Source organism: Scyliorhinus torazame, chromosome 5 (assembly GCF_047496885.1).
Source record: "Scyliorhinus torazame isolate Kashiwa2021f chromosome 5, sScyTor2.1, whole genome shotgun sequence".
Lineage (NCBI taxonomy): Eukaryota > Metazoa > Chordata > Chondrichthyes > Carcharhiniformes > Scyliorhinidae > Scyliorhinus > Scyliorhinus torazame.
In genome coordinates this window covers 153,156,543-153,171,744 of record NC_092711.1, presented here as the reverse complement: position 1 = coordinate 153,171,744, position 15,202 = coordinate 153,156,543, and the positions used below count along the sequence as shown (strand labels likewise).

Sequence of the window (15,202 nt, the reverse complement as noted above, 5' to 3'; positions counted from 1 at the left end):
TTTATTACATCACAAAGTCTATGGAGACTGATTTAACCCAATCATTGCCGAGCTAACATTTGAACGGACCAATTACAAAACCTGTCATTGAACCATCTGTACCCGCCCAAGCCACGCCAAACTCTCAATTGTCTTCCCCACGCTCCGTCCCCGGTACAGGGAGTCAGCATTCCCATGCCAAGCAGTGAAAACATGGTGGCCTTGACACCCAGGTGTTGTCTAGGATTCCAGGCACTCTTGTTTTCTCTGTCCTCTGGGAGCTGTTTATCTCCCTGTTCCCACACAGCAAGTCGACTTTTCTCAGCTCTGCTCGATTTCTGCTGGAGTTTGGTCCCTTTTACACCTTTCGGATCAATAAAACATTTGGTCAGTGAAGACCCAAACCACAATTTCCCATCCTGTCATCTGTCGACCATCCTTACCCAGAGCGTAATCACAACAGGAATAAAAACAGAAGAAGTGTTCCAATCAAATTCAAAATAAATCCACAGCCAGTCATAGAATTTAATTTAATGTTCACTAATTAACAAGAAAACCCAAAGCACGGAGTCCCCCAGGATTCTTACAGTCCACACCTAGAGGGGGAGGAGAACTCTCTCTCCGACCCCTCACTCAATTTCACTCCGTTGTCTTCCAGTTCTGTTCTAGCCCCGCCTGGGGTAACGTCTACTCGACCTTTTCTCCTGAAGGAACGCCGTGAGTTCTAAGTTGCTGGTACATAAGGACAGATGCTTTAAGCAACAGATCAAACATGGATGTAAAATATTCTCCAGCTCCCTCTTTACCCCCGTCCAACTTGTAGACAGTTCTTACTCAGTATTATTTCTCCCAAGTTCATTGTTGGCCCAATCGAATTTTTAAATAAAACAATACATATAGTTACGGGATGTGGGCTTTGCTGGCTCGACCCAGCATTTATTGACCATCCCTAGTTGCCTTAGAGAAGGTTGTGGTGAGCTGCCTTCTTGAACCACTGCAGTCCATGTGGTATTGGTACATCCACTATGCTATTAGCGACTGAAGGAACAGTGATACATTTACAAATCAGGATGGTGTGTGGAGAGGAACATCCAGGTGGTGGTGTTCCTGTCTGTCTGCTGTCCAAGATGTTGATAGTGGGGTATTTAGCAATGGTAATGCCATTGAATGTCAAGGGGAGGTGGTTAGATTCTCTCATGAGGGAGGTGGTCATTGCCTGGCATTTGTGCGGCTCAAAGATACTTGCAGGACTGCAGAGCTCAGATCTGATCCATTGGTTGTTGGATCGTTTAGCTCTGTCTATTGATTGCTGCTTTTGATGTTTGGCACACAAATAGTCTGGTTTCATTCAAATATCACTCCTGCCTCGCAGTGCCAGCAACCCGGATTCAATTCCAGCCTTGGGTGACTATCTGTGTGGAGTTTGCACATTCTCCCCGTGTTTGCATGAGTTTCCTCCATCGCTCTAGAGTCCTCCCACAGTCCAAAGATATACTTGTTAAGTGGGTTTATGGGGATATGGCGGGGGAATAGACTGAGGTAGCTGCTCTTGGTACGGTTGGTGCAGCCTCAATGGGCCGAATGGTCCCCTTCTGCACTGTAGAATTCCATTCTATGGAATAAACATCCTTGCAGATTCTTACAGCTTTGTGCTGGGCCATTTAAGAGTCAACCACATTGCTGTGGATCTGGAGTCACTTGTAGACCAGACCAGGTAAGGAGGCAGATTTCCTTCCCGAAAGGGAATTTGTAAACCAGATGGGTTTTTTCTACCAACAATGGACAAGATCATTAGACTTTTAGTTCGCGTTTTTAATATATGTATTTTATTCCAAACACAATCAATTATACAAATAAACAACAATCAAATACCATTGGCTTTCAAACGATTTATAATTTTCCCTCTTTTCTTCCCTAAACTACCCCAACATCCCTTTCCCAACTGACCACCCCCCCTTCCCCGGGCAACAAACAGATCCTCAAATACAGACAGAAAGACCCTCCGTCTTACGTAGAACCCTCTTCACCCTCGGAGAACGTACTTCGTCTTCTCCAACTGTAGAAATTCCATCAAATCCCCCAACCATGCCGATACTTTCGGTGGGGTGACTGACCTCCATCCCAGTGAGATTCGCCGCAGGGCAATCAGAGTGGTGAAGACCCCCTTACCCTCCTTCAGCTCTGGCAGATCCGAAACACCAGAAAGCCCCACCAAAGATCACGGCGCCATCGTCACCTCCACAATTCCGGCAGGGTCTCGGAAATCAATGGCCAGAATCCCCCAACTTTGGGCACACCCAAAACATGTGAACATGATTGACAGGCCCACTCCTGTATCTCTCACATCTGTCCTCAACCTCAGGGAAGAACCCATCCATACGAGCCCGAGTCATAACATGCAAAAAACATAATATTTACAAAACTTGTATATACACGTCGAGACAGAACAGATCCCACCATTAGTCCTCCTCCAACCCAAGCTCCTTGACATAGTCATCCGCTTCTTCTGACATCGTAAAATAGTGTCCTTTGCCCTTGTGAAAGTCACCCAGAGTTTGTCCAGGGACAACACCCATTGGCCGAAAGAGCGCCGCCTGGGCCCTGTTAAAACCCACCTTCCATTTGGCCAGGTCGGCCCCAATGTCCTGGTAGATCCGGATCAGATTCCCGTCCTAGTTACAGTCTCACGTCATCTTCACCCACCTCAGAATCCTCTCCTTCTCCTGGAACTTGTGCATCCGGCCGATCACTGCCCACGGTGGCTCACCAGCTCTCGGCCTCCATTGTAATGATTGGGGGGACCGATCCACCTCCGGGGCCTTATCGAAGACCCCCTCCTCAACCAGCTTCGTGAACATTTTCAATACATAGCCCGTGGCACTTGTTCCCTCCACCTCTTTCTCAGGCCTACAATTCACAGATTCTGTCGCCTGGACTGATTCTCCTGGCCGTCCACCTTCGCCCTCAGCACCTTGCAGGCCTCTCCCAGCATCACCATCTCTGCCTCCAGCAACACGATCTAACACTGCGATCCAACACCGTCCTTTCCACCTCTCGGATCATCGCACCTTGTGACTCCAGGCGATCCTCCACCCGCTCCAAAGCCCCACGAAGAGGGGCTACTGCTTCCTCAATCACCCTGGACCAGTCCTTTTGCATTTCTTTCCGATGCTGCCGAAACACCCTCCAACTCCGTCATACTCTCAGTTGCTGCACCACACAGATCCTCCATCTCAAGCCAAGGCTTTACTCGACCTTTGCCGGGTGTTGTAACCTGCTGATATTCCACTTTGGAGGAGAAACCAACTCCCTCCACTTATTCTGCACTTTTTACAAACAAGTCCCCATTAACCGGGCAGAAAGGGCCAGAAACCCAAGCTTCCAAGCAGGAGCCACCTTGTGTGCGGCCGATAAACTCATGGCCTCCACTGGAAGTCATTTCAGAACATTTTTGTCATTTAATCTCACCAATCCCTGACTTTCCCTTTTGTTCTGTCTGACCCTCCCCCTTTCTCACCAGCATCAAACCCATCACATTTCTCCCCCTCTGTTTAGTTCTGAGGTAGAGTTACAAAGAACAAAGAAATGTACAGCACAGGAACAGGCCCTTCGGCCCTCCAAGCCCGTGCCGACCATGCTGCCCGACTAAACTACAATCTTCTACACTTCTTGGGTCCGTATCCCTCTATTCCCATCCTATTCATGTATTTTACACCTCTCGGATCATTGCACCTTGTGGCACATTGGACGTGAAACATTAACTCTGTTTCTCTCTCACAGATGCTGCCAGACCTGCTGCGTTTTTCCAGTTCTTTCTGTATTTATTTTAGATCGACCTGTAATGGGGGGAAAAAAATGTCCTTCATCAGCTTTTGTGGATCACTTCAGTGGAAATGTGCTCTCCCAAGCTCAAAGCGTATCAGCCCACTGGAGGCAAAGTCGTGAGACCGGCCAGTCCAGCAGAAAGAAACTCTCCGACCCTCCCACTTCACCAAGTGTCAGAATGAACATGGTTCAGTCCTGGATGTGATGAACAGCAGCAATAACAGCAGAATCCAACCCCTTCATCACTCGTGAACTTGTTGGTGTCTCAGCAGAAGTGTTGACCGCGTGAATCCCTTCCTACACACGGTGCAGATGAATGGCCTCTCCCCAGTGTGAAGACGCTGGTGTGCCTGCAACGTGGCTAAAAGAGTGAATCCCTTCCCACATTCAGAGCAGGTGAATGGCCTCTCCCCAGTGTGAACTCGCTGGTGTGCTTGCAGATTGGGTAACTGAGTGAATCCCTTCCCACAGTCAGAGCAGGTGAACGGCCTCTCCCCAGTGTGAATTCGCTGGTGTGCCTGCAGGTGGGATAACCGGGTGAATCCTGTCCCACAGTCAGAGCAGGTGAATGGCCTCTCCCCAGTGTGAATTCGCTGGTGTGTCTGTAGGTGGGATAACCGAGTGAATCCCTTCCCACAATCAGAGCAGGTGAACGGCCTCTTCCCAGTGTGAATTCGCTCGTGTCTCCGCAGGTTGCTTATTTGAGTGAATCCCTTTCCACACTGACAGCAGGTGAATGGCCTCTCTCCGGTGTGCAGGATCTGGTGTGTCAGCAGATGGGATGAGTTTTGAAACCTCTTTGTGCAGTGAGAACAGCTGAACAGTCTCTGCCTGGTGTGAATGCACTGATGGTTCATCAGTTTGTGAGACCTTTTGAAGCTGCTCCCACAGTCAGAGCATTTAAAGGGTCTCTCATTGCTGTGAGTGACAGTGTGGCCCAGCAGATTTGATACCTGAGTAAATCCCTTCCCACACTCACTGTGGGTGAATGGTCCCTCCCCAGTGTGAACCTGTTGGTGTGTACGCAGTTCAGATGAAGTACTGAACCCCTCCCCACATGTGGAGCAGGTGAATGGCTTCGCCCCGACATGGACTGGCTGGTGTGTCTTCAGGTGGGATAACTTAGTGAATTCCTTCCCACACTGAGAGCAGGTGAACGGCCTCTCCCCAGTGTGACTGCGTCGATGGGTTTCCAGTACAGATGGGAATCTGAATCCCTTCCCACAGTCCCCACATTTCCATGGTTTCTCCATGGTGCTGGTGTCCTTGTGTCTCTCCAGGTTGGACAATCAGTTGAAGGCTCACACAGAACTCGTGTACGGTCTCTCCCTGCTGTTTATTTTCAGTTTGTGTAACTGGTTAAAGCTCTTTCCAGTCAGTGCTCTGGAACACTCTCACTCAGGTGTGTGTGTCTCGGCGATTTTCCAGTCACACTGATGGTTAAAACGATCTGAAGGAGGCAGAATAGACAAACCTTTTTCCTTCTCGATTCAAAGGCCGATGATATTCAGGTCCCAGTGAATTGAGTGAATCTGTCAAATCGAGACGTGAGGTTTGGTTTGAGATTTCTGTCTGTAATTCTTCCTCTTCTGATATCCTGTGAAAGGAGTTTACAAAAACCATCATTATCAGTACAGGATCGGAATTCAGAATAGACATTTCTAGTTTCTATGGAACATTCTGTCCTCTCTTATTTCCCAAAAGCTGTAAATCTCCGTCCCACACACTCTCCCTCCATTCTCACTCTGCTGTATCTAATATTCACCCTCCCAATTCTCCTGAAGGTGCTGATTGACAGATCCAAGCTCACTGCTTACAATCGTGGACAGAGAGCCCTGGAAATCTTCATGCAGACTGCCAGCCTAACGGAAATATGTAACAGGACTAAAATTGTGTTTAATGTAAAGGATTGTATCAGTTGGTTAAGATACAGGAGGTAGTGATTGATCATGATCTGGAACTTTCTGCCTATGAAGGTTCTCAAGCAGAGATGATCAATAATTTCTAACTGAATTGGATGGACGCTGCAGGGTTACTTTTGTCAATATTAAAGATTATTATTGTCCTCCTGTAACCAAAGACTATCCTCCTCACTATTTACCACCACCAATTTTCGCACAATCCGTGCACTCACCGAGAGACCTGGGCCAACCTTTCCAGAGTCTGCACCCTCCTTGGAGTCACTTCCTTTCCCTTCAGAACGAGAGTCCTTCCGGTCCTACAAATGCTCCCATTGGTCAACACCTCAGCAGAAAGGTCAGGGGGTTGGTTCTCCCTGCACATGCGCAGCTGTCCATCGCCCCCCCCAGGGACATGCGCAGTCCGGGCAACCCGCCCGGTGAATAGAGTGGTTTCTTTACGCGGGGGATTGTGGGTGCTGGGGCCGCCATTATTCATCCGGACTCCAGTCTCCAAACCCCTTGTACTGGGATGAAATGGGGGGGGGGGGGGGGCGCGGGGCGGAGGGACAGGAGAGAAGAGCGGGGGGGAAGAGAGAGAGAGAGAGAGAAGAAGAAGAAGAAGTCCCACTCTGAGACAGTACATATGGGTAGTCAGTGGATTTTAATGTGCCACCCCCTTCGCAAAACAGTTTGTTAAGGTGTGAAGATTTAGACACCTGGGTGAAATATTGGGGAGGGCAATAGATTAGTGTGAAACAGAACTCGAGAGTCAGCGCCTTCAGGGGATGAGATTTTGGAGAAAAGCAGGATAGTGGGATGAATTAGTGTTGCAATGAATGGGAAGGAGAGAATATGTGGGGGAATGAGATGTAGAATTTCTGAGAGAGCAGTATTTTGTGTCACATCCCGATCTTCGTCAACCTTCCTGAAACTTTGTTTTACAATGTTCCTGGAAAATCCTTGGCATTTCTTATTAAGTCAAATGTGCTAACCAATAGGGCGGCACGGTAGCACAGTGGTTAACCCTGCTGCCTATGGCACTGAGGACCTTGGTTCGATCCCAGCCCCGGTTGACTGTTTGTGTGTAGTTTGCATATTCTCCCTGTGTCTGCGTGGGTTTCACCCCCACAATCCAAAGATGTGCCGGTTAGGTGAATTGGCCACATTAAATTGCCCCTTAATTGGAAAAAAATAATTAGGTACTCTAATTTTTTATTTAAATATGCTGTCCAAATGAAAATTAATGCTTTATTGAAGATGGCCACTTGAACTGCTCGACAACTCCCAAATACCAAGTACCTGTTCATGAACAATCTGATTATCTATCTAATTTATACAGACGTATTATACAGACGCAAGAAGTATTACGGGTAAGGCAGATGAACTTAGAGCTTGGATTAGTACTTGGAACTATGATGTTGTTGCCATTACAGAGACATGGTTGAGGGAAGGGCAGGATTGGCAGCTAAATGTTCCAGGATTTAGATGTTTCAGGCGGGATAGAGGGGGATGTAAAAGGGGAGGCGGAGTTGCGCTACTGGTTCGGGAGAATATCACAGCTGTACTGCGGGAGGACACCTCAGAGGGCAGTGAGGCTATATGGGTAGAGATCAGGAATAAGAAAGGGTGCAGTCACAATGTTGGGGGTTTACTACAGGCTTCCCACCAGCCAGCGGGAGATAGAGGAGCAGATAGGTAGACAGATTTTGGAAAAGAGTAAAAACAACAGGGTTGTGGTGATGGGAGACTTCAACTTCCCCAATATTGACTGGGACTCACTTAGTGCCAGGGGCTTAGACGGGGCGGAGTTTGTAAGGAGCATCCAGGAGGGCTTCTTAAAATAATATGTAGACAGTCCAACTAGGGAAGGGGCGGTACTGGACCTGGTATTGGGGAATGAGCCCGGCCAGGTGGTAGATGTTTCAGTAGGGGAGCATTTCGGTAACAGTGACCACAATTCAGTAAGTTTTAAAGTACTGGTGGACAAGGATAAGAGTGGTCCTAGGATGAATGTGCTAAATTGGGGGAAGGCTAATTATAACAATATTAGGCGGGAACTGAAGAACATAGATTGGGGGCGGATGTTTGAGGGCAAATCAACATCTGACATGTGGGAGGCTTTCAAGTGGCAGTTGAAAGGAATTCAGGACCGGCATGTTCCTGTGAGGAAGAAGGATAAATACGGCAATTTTCGGGAACCTTGGATGACGAGAGATATTGTAGGCCTCGTCAAAAAGAAAAAGGAGGCATTTGTCAGGGCTAAAAGGCTGGGAACAGACGAAGCCTGCGTGGAATATAAGGAAAGTAGGAAGGAACTTAAGCAAGGAGTCAGGAGGGCTAGAAGGGGTCACGAAAAGTCATTGGCAAATAGGGTTAAGGAAAATCCCAAGGCTTTTTACACGTACATAAAAAGCAAGAGGGTAGCCAGGGAAAGTGTTGGCCCACTGAAGGATAGGCAAGGGAATCTATGTGTGGAACCAGAGGAAATGGGCGAGGTACTAAATTAATACTTTGCATCAGTATTCACCAAAGAGAAGAAATTGGTAGATGTTGAGTCTGGAGAAGGGTGTGTAGATAACCTGGGTCACATTGAGATCCAAAAAGACGAGGTGTTGGGTGTCTTAAAAAAATATTAAGGTAAATAAGTCCCCAGGGCCTGATGGGATCTACCCCAGAATACTGAAGGAGGCTGGAGAGGAAATTGCTGAGGCCTTGACAGAAATCTTTGGATCCTCGCTGTCTTCAGGGGATGTCCCGGAGGACTGGAGAATAGCCAATGTTGTTCCTCTGTTTAAGAAGGGTAGCAAGGATAATCCCGGGAACTACAGGCCGGTGAGCCTTACTTCAGTGGTAGGGAAATTACTGGAGAGAATTCTTCGAGACAGGATCTACTCCCATTTGGAAGCAAATGGACGTATTAGTGAGAGGCAGCACGGTTTTGTGAAGGGAAGGTCGTGTCTCACTAACTTGATAGAGTTTTTCGAGGAGGTCACTAAGGTGATTGATGCAGGTAGGGCAGTGGATGTTGTCTATATGGACTTCAGTAAGGCCTTTGACAAGGTCCCTCATGGTAGACTAGTACAAAAGGTGAAGTCACACGGGATCAGGGGTGAGCTGGCAAGGTGGATACAGAACTGGCTAGGCCATAGAAGGCAGAGAGTAGCAATGGAAGGATGCTTTTCTAATTGGAGGGCTGTGACCAGTGGTGTTCCACAGGGATCAGTGCTGGGACCTTTGCTCTTTGTAGTATATATAAATGATTTGGAGGAAAATGTAACTGGTCTGATTAGTAAGTTTGCAGACGACACAAAGGTTGGTGGAATTGCGGATAGCGATGAGGACTGTCGGAGGATACAGCAGGATTTAGATTGTTTGGAGACTTGGGCGGAGAGATGGCAGATGGAGTTTAATCCGGACAAATGTGAGGCAATGCATTTTGGAAGGTCTAATGCAGGTAGGGAATATACAGTGAATGGTAGAACCCTCAAGTGTATTGAAAGTCAAAGAGATCTAGGAGTACAGGTCCACAGGTCATTGAAAGGGGCAACACAGGTGGAGAAGGTAGTCAAGAAGGCATACGGCATGCTTGCCTTCATTGGCCGGGGCATTGAGTATAAGAATTGGCAAGTCATGTTGCAGCTGTATAGAACCTTAGTTAGGCCACACTTGGAGTATAGTGTTCAATTCTGGTTGCCACACTACCAGAAGGATGTGGAGGCTTTAGAGAGGGTGCAGAAGAGATTTACCAGAATGTTGCCTGGTATGGAGGGCATTAGCTATGAGGAGCGGTTGAATAAACTCGGTTTGTTCTCACTGGAACGAAGGAGGTTGAGGGGAGACCTGATAGAGGTATACAAAATTATGAGCGGCATAGACAGAGTGGATAGTCAGAGGCTTTTCCCCAGGGTAGAGGGGTCAATTACTAGGTTTAAGGTGAGAGGGGCAAGGTTTAGAGTAGATGTACGAGGCAAGTTTTTTTACGCAGTGGGTAGTGGGTGCCTGGAACTCGCTACCGGAGGAGGTGGTGGAAGCAGGGACGATAGTGACATTTAAGGGGCATCTTGACAAATACATGAATAGGATGGGAATAGAGGGATACGGACCCAGGAAGTGTAGAAGATTGTAGTTTAGTCGGGCAGCATGGTCGGCACGGGCGTGGAGGGCCGAAGGGCCTGTTCCTGTGCTGTACATTTCTTTGTTCTTTGTTTGTTCTAGACCAGCCCACCCATTCTCAGTGAATCATCTATTCTCAATGTTCACAATGAATAGGCTTGGTCACTTTTCTCTTTTCAAAATACAGGGTCGAGGGGCTAATTGAGGTCATTAAAATTATCAAAGGTTTTGATAAACAGAGGGTGTTTCCCACTTGTAGGGATAAGAGCAAAACTGAATTCAGGAGAAACCTCTATCCAGAGAGTAGTGAGAATGTGGAACTCACTACCACAGTGAGTGGTGGAGGTGAATAACATCGATACATTGAAGAGGAAGCTGGATGAACACATGAGGGAGAAATAAACAGACGGATACACTGATAGAGTCAGATGAGAAAGCATGGGAGGAGGATGAAGTGAAGTAGAAATACTAGCAGAGATTGGTTGGGCTGAATGGCCTGTTTCTGTGCTTTATATTCAATGTAATTTAGCCTTTAACTCTGACATAGTCCATTCCGGGTTAAAGAGAGAAGTTTCGCTCACAGAAGATTTCAGATCATTGTTTCCACTATTGTCCAGTCAATGCCTTTGTCAGTTTGGTGTCTGAGTGAGCTGCTGAGGAAATAAATTCAACTACAAACACCAAATGGGATTTCTTCTGATATATCTTTGAAGAGCAGATCTTTTTTCAAGTGGACTGAATTGGTTATGTTTTCTCGGTCACAGTCCTTTCGGCAACAATTATTATTTATCGGTCAGTCTTATTTAAATTATGGAATCTGTTTTATACAGTAAAAAGTTTCACAACACCAGGTTAAAGTCCAACAGGTTTATTTGAAATCAAAGGTTTTCGGAGCACTGCTCCTTCATCAGGTGAAGTGAGACAAGTTGGACTTTATCCTGGTGTTGTGAGACTTCTTACTACACCCACCCCAGTCCAATGCCGGCATCTTCACATCATGTTTTATACAGGACAATGCATCTGCTTGTTCAGTACCCCATCCACCACCCGAAACAGTGACTCTCCAGAGCACAATGGTGGCAGTGAGTGTACCATCTACAAGATATTTCACGGTAGCACAGTGATAGGGCAGGATGTTAGCACAGTGACAGGGCAACTCGGTAGCACAGTGGGAGGAGCAGCACGGTAGCACAGTGGTTAGCACAGTTGTTTCACAGCTCCAGGGTCCCAGGTTCGATTCCCGGCTTGGGTCATTGTTTGTGCGGAGTCTGCACGTTCTCCCCGTGTCTGCGTGGGTTACCTCTGGGTGCTCTGGTTTCCTCCCACAGTCCAAAAATGTGCAGGTTAGGTAGATTGGCCAAAGTAAATTGTCCTTAGTGTTCAAAAACGTTAGGTGGGGTTACGGGGATAGGGTGGAGGCGTGGGCTTAAGTGGGGTGTTCTTTCCAAGGACCGGTGCAGACTCGCTGGGCTGAATGGGCTCCTTCTGCACTGTAAATTCTATGATCTATGAGCTCACCAGGGCTCAAAGAACAAACAAAGAACAAAGAAAAGTACAGCACAGGAACAGGCCGTTCGGCCCTCCAAGCCCATGCCGACCAAGCTGCCCGACTAAACTACAATCTGCTACACTTCCTGGGTCTGTATCTCTCTATTCCCATCCTATTCATGTATTTGTAAAGATGCCCCTTAAATGTCACTATCATCCCTGCTTCCACCACCTCCTCTGGCAGCGAGTTCCAGGCACCCACTACCCTCTGTGTAAAAAACGCCTTGTACATCTACACTAAACCTTGCCCCTCGCACCTTAAACCCAAGCCCCCTAGTAATTGACCCCTCTACCCTGGGGAAAAGCCTCTGACTATCTACTCTGTCTATGCCCCTCATAATTTTGTAGACCTCTATCAGGTCACCCCTCAACCTCCGTCGTTCCAGTGAGAACAAACCGAGTTTATTCAACCGCTCCTCATAGCTAATGCCCTCCATACCATGCAGCATCCTGGTAAATCTCTTCTGCACCCTCTCTAAAGCCTCCACATCCTTCTGGTAGTGTGGCGACCAGAATTGAACACTATACTCCAAGTGTGGCCTAACTAAGGTTCTATACAGCTGCAACATGACTTGCCAGTTCTTATACTCAATGCCCCGACCAATGAAGGCAAGCATGCCGTATGCCTTCTTGACTACCTTCTCCACCTGTGTTGCACCTTTCAGTGACCTGTGGCTCCTTCGACATCACCTTCTAAACCCATAGCCTTGACTGTCATGAAGGACAAGGGCAGCAAACACATGGGAACAGCACCACCTGAAATTCCCTCAGGGCGATTTGGAATTATCTGCTTCAGGGGTCTGTGAATATAAAAGTCCTTCAGATCAATATCTGTGTGCACAAACCTCTTTAGCTCAGAGTCTGTCCAGACCCTGGTCCCTTTCAGCTCAGTATCAGCTTGCTCAGCCTATTCTGCTGCATTCTGGGCAAGTTTTTCCTGATCTTTGGCTATTTCCTGATCTTTAGCCCCTATGCTCTGATCCTCGCTATTTGTACATTTATAAGTGTGGTGCTGTTTCAACATTAAGATCCCCACCCTAAACTTGAGCATGTTTTCTCTGTTAAAACACTGCATCTCAAACAAAGTTTTGAACACATCAAATGCTAAAATGTTTTTTTAATAAGTATTTAATTGGCTGAAGAGGTGGGAATCTTGTGTGAATCAAGTTCTTCACTCACAATGTACAGCACCCGAACCAGGCTATTCAGTCCCTGTCATTTATACTGTACACGAGACTCCTCCCACTTTACTTCATCAAGCTCCAGCTTTCTCCCTCATGTGTTTACCCAGCTCCCCCTGACATACATCTGTACTGTTCATCTCAACCACTCTGTGTTGCAGCGAACGCCACATTCTCACCACTCTTCTCCTTCATCTGTTCATCCAGTCTCCTCTGATATACATCAATATTATCCACGTCATCCACTACCCGTGGTAGTGAGTTCCACAATTGCACTTCGCTGGGTAAGAGGATTATTTTTGTAACCTTTGTCTTTTCCCTTTTAGTTACTGCCCAGTTTCTCAGCTCTATTTGCTGTTCCTGGAGTGGGGACAGGGAAAGGATGAGACTGAGACTTCACATCACTTTCCCGAACACCATGGCTCAGTCAGTCTCACACTCTCACCTCTGAGGCTGAAGGTCGTGGGTTCAAGTCCCCGCTCCGGAGACTCGACTCCCCCATAATCCAGGACTGACTCTCTTTCAGTCTTCAGCTGCCAGGTTCCTAACTCTGGAATTCCCTCCCTTGACCCCTCCACTTCTCTCTCCTCCTTCAACACTCGGCTTAAAACCTACTTTTTCATTTCGTTGACTTCAAGGACTTGAAACATTCACGGGAGATAATTTATTTGAAATTCATCCAGAATATTAAATTCCCAACCCAGTTACAGGGATTATTAACAACAACTGAAAATACCTCAACTGTCAGAATGAACATGGTTCAGTCCTGGATGTGAACAACAGCAGCAATAGCAGCAGGATCCAACCCCTACATTCAAACAGAAACTCACTGGTGTGTCAGGGAGTGAGTGACTCCCTTCCCACTGTTATGGGCCAGGGCTTCCGAAACTCCAAAGTGCATTATGGAGTTCACCTGATCTACAACCTTTATGTTGACTTTGGCTAGGATGAGCACAAAAGCTTTCGCCTCAGGTGTGATTCAACAGACTCCCTAGACACCTTAATCAAAACAAGGTTTATTCTAAGAATACAGTTAACACACACACACGCATACATATATATATATATACACACAGCAATAATGATCAAACATAAAGACACCACACAGCTACAGTGATCTATGTATAACACTTAATGAATTCCACCTTTAACTGTTCCAATTCAATAACAAAATCCAATAAACCAAAGAGCCCTACTCAAGGGCGTGGCACAGCACACTGCATTCTCACTTGAATGGGACTGGTCTTTTTCCTGAAATTTTGAGCCAGTTTCAACTAGCAGATTTAAACTCCTTCTGGAAATTATACTATATATTTTAAGTTACCAAAGCAGGTACCAACAACCAATGTTTTTTTTTACTGGAACAGATATTTAAAATGAAAATAGAGAGAGATAGGCAAAAACACACTTATTTCCTCCTCTGCACTCCAAAATGAAACTGAGACCAAACACCTGGCAGCGACAGCCCAGCTCCATACACAAAATGACATCACTGAAGCCATGTGATAAGACAAAAACCTTTCTTCAAGGGACACTCGCATGGCACCACGCACACAACATTTAAACAGCCTCTCCCTGGAATGAACTCACCAGGGCATCAACAGATTGGAAAACTGGGTGAATCTCTTCACACACAGGGAACCCTTAAATGCACCTATGATAAAAGCTAATTACTGCAGATGCTCAATCAGAAACAAAACAGAAAATGCTGGACACCCTCGCCGGTCTGCCAGCATCGGTGGAGAGAGAATGGAGCTACCGTGCCGAACCTGGATGTCTCTTTGTCAAAGCTGGAGGGAACTGGAAATAAGATGAGATTTCTCCTGTTGTGAGGGGTGGTGGCGTGGAGCAGTGGGGCTGGTTAGAGGGCCAGTGACAGGTGGGGATTGACAAAGACGTAGTGGACAAAAAGACAAAGGTGGTGATAATGACTAAGAAAGGTCCAACGCCAGCACCTCCACATCAAGAAGGGTGTTGACAGTGGCACATTAAGAGATCAGAATGTGCCTTTGTTCTTCCATTAGCACATTCTGATCTCTTAATGTGTCAATATCAGCACCCTTCATAGTAACTTATATGAACAACGTCTGATGCATTTACTTATAAGAAACAATAATGAAATTTGAGACAGATGATTCACACATGATTGTAAGTAATAGCTTCATAGAATGTGAAGGCGACTAAAAGAGGTGTCTTTAATGTGGATGGTGAAAGTCAGTCTTAGTTTATATAAAATTGGTCTCTTCCTTCATACATCGGAATAAAGCTTTAAAACCTGATTCTGAGTATCTCCTGGTGGGGGGCTGGGTTGTCCCACAACGGTCGCCATCATCATTCTCAGACTCAGAAGTTTATGTTTCATGAGTTACTCAAAAACACGATTATTTCGCTGACGACAACTCATTACATAATGATACTGAGAATCAATGATGAAAACACTGATTAATCATCCCCAGTGCATTTCCCGGGTTCAAACACCTCCGGTTACCATCCAAGACCCATATTTTGTTTCAACAAAATGCAATCGGCATGAAAAATGCCTCCACAATCGAGCAACTTAACTGAGAAAACAGACCCTGGGATTTCATGATGAAACCCTTTCATCTCTTACATGACTTATCAAAGTCCGTAATATATTTCTCCATGGATGACAAC

The 15,202-nt window shown here is 46.5% G+C and overlaps 1 protein-coding gene across 1 annotated transcript; it reads right to left on the bottom strand.

Moving 5' to 3' along the window:
- Window positions 1–495: 495 nt before the first annotated feature.
- LOC140422131 (uncharacterized) lies at window positions 496–5,992 on the bottom strand. The gene is made up of 2 exons (XM_072507130.1): window positions 5,939–5,992; window positions 496–5,401 (listed from the first exon to the last, which is right to left on the bottom strand). Exon 2 carries the CDS (start codon window positions 5,055–5,057, stop codon window positions 4,047–4,049), a length of 1,011 nt encoding a protein of 336 aa, XP_072363231.1. The 5' UTR covers window positions 5,058–5,401; window positions 5,939–5,992; the 3' UTR covers window positions 496–4,046.
- Window positions 5,993–15,202: the final 9,210 nt, after the last annotated feature.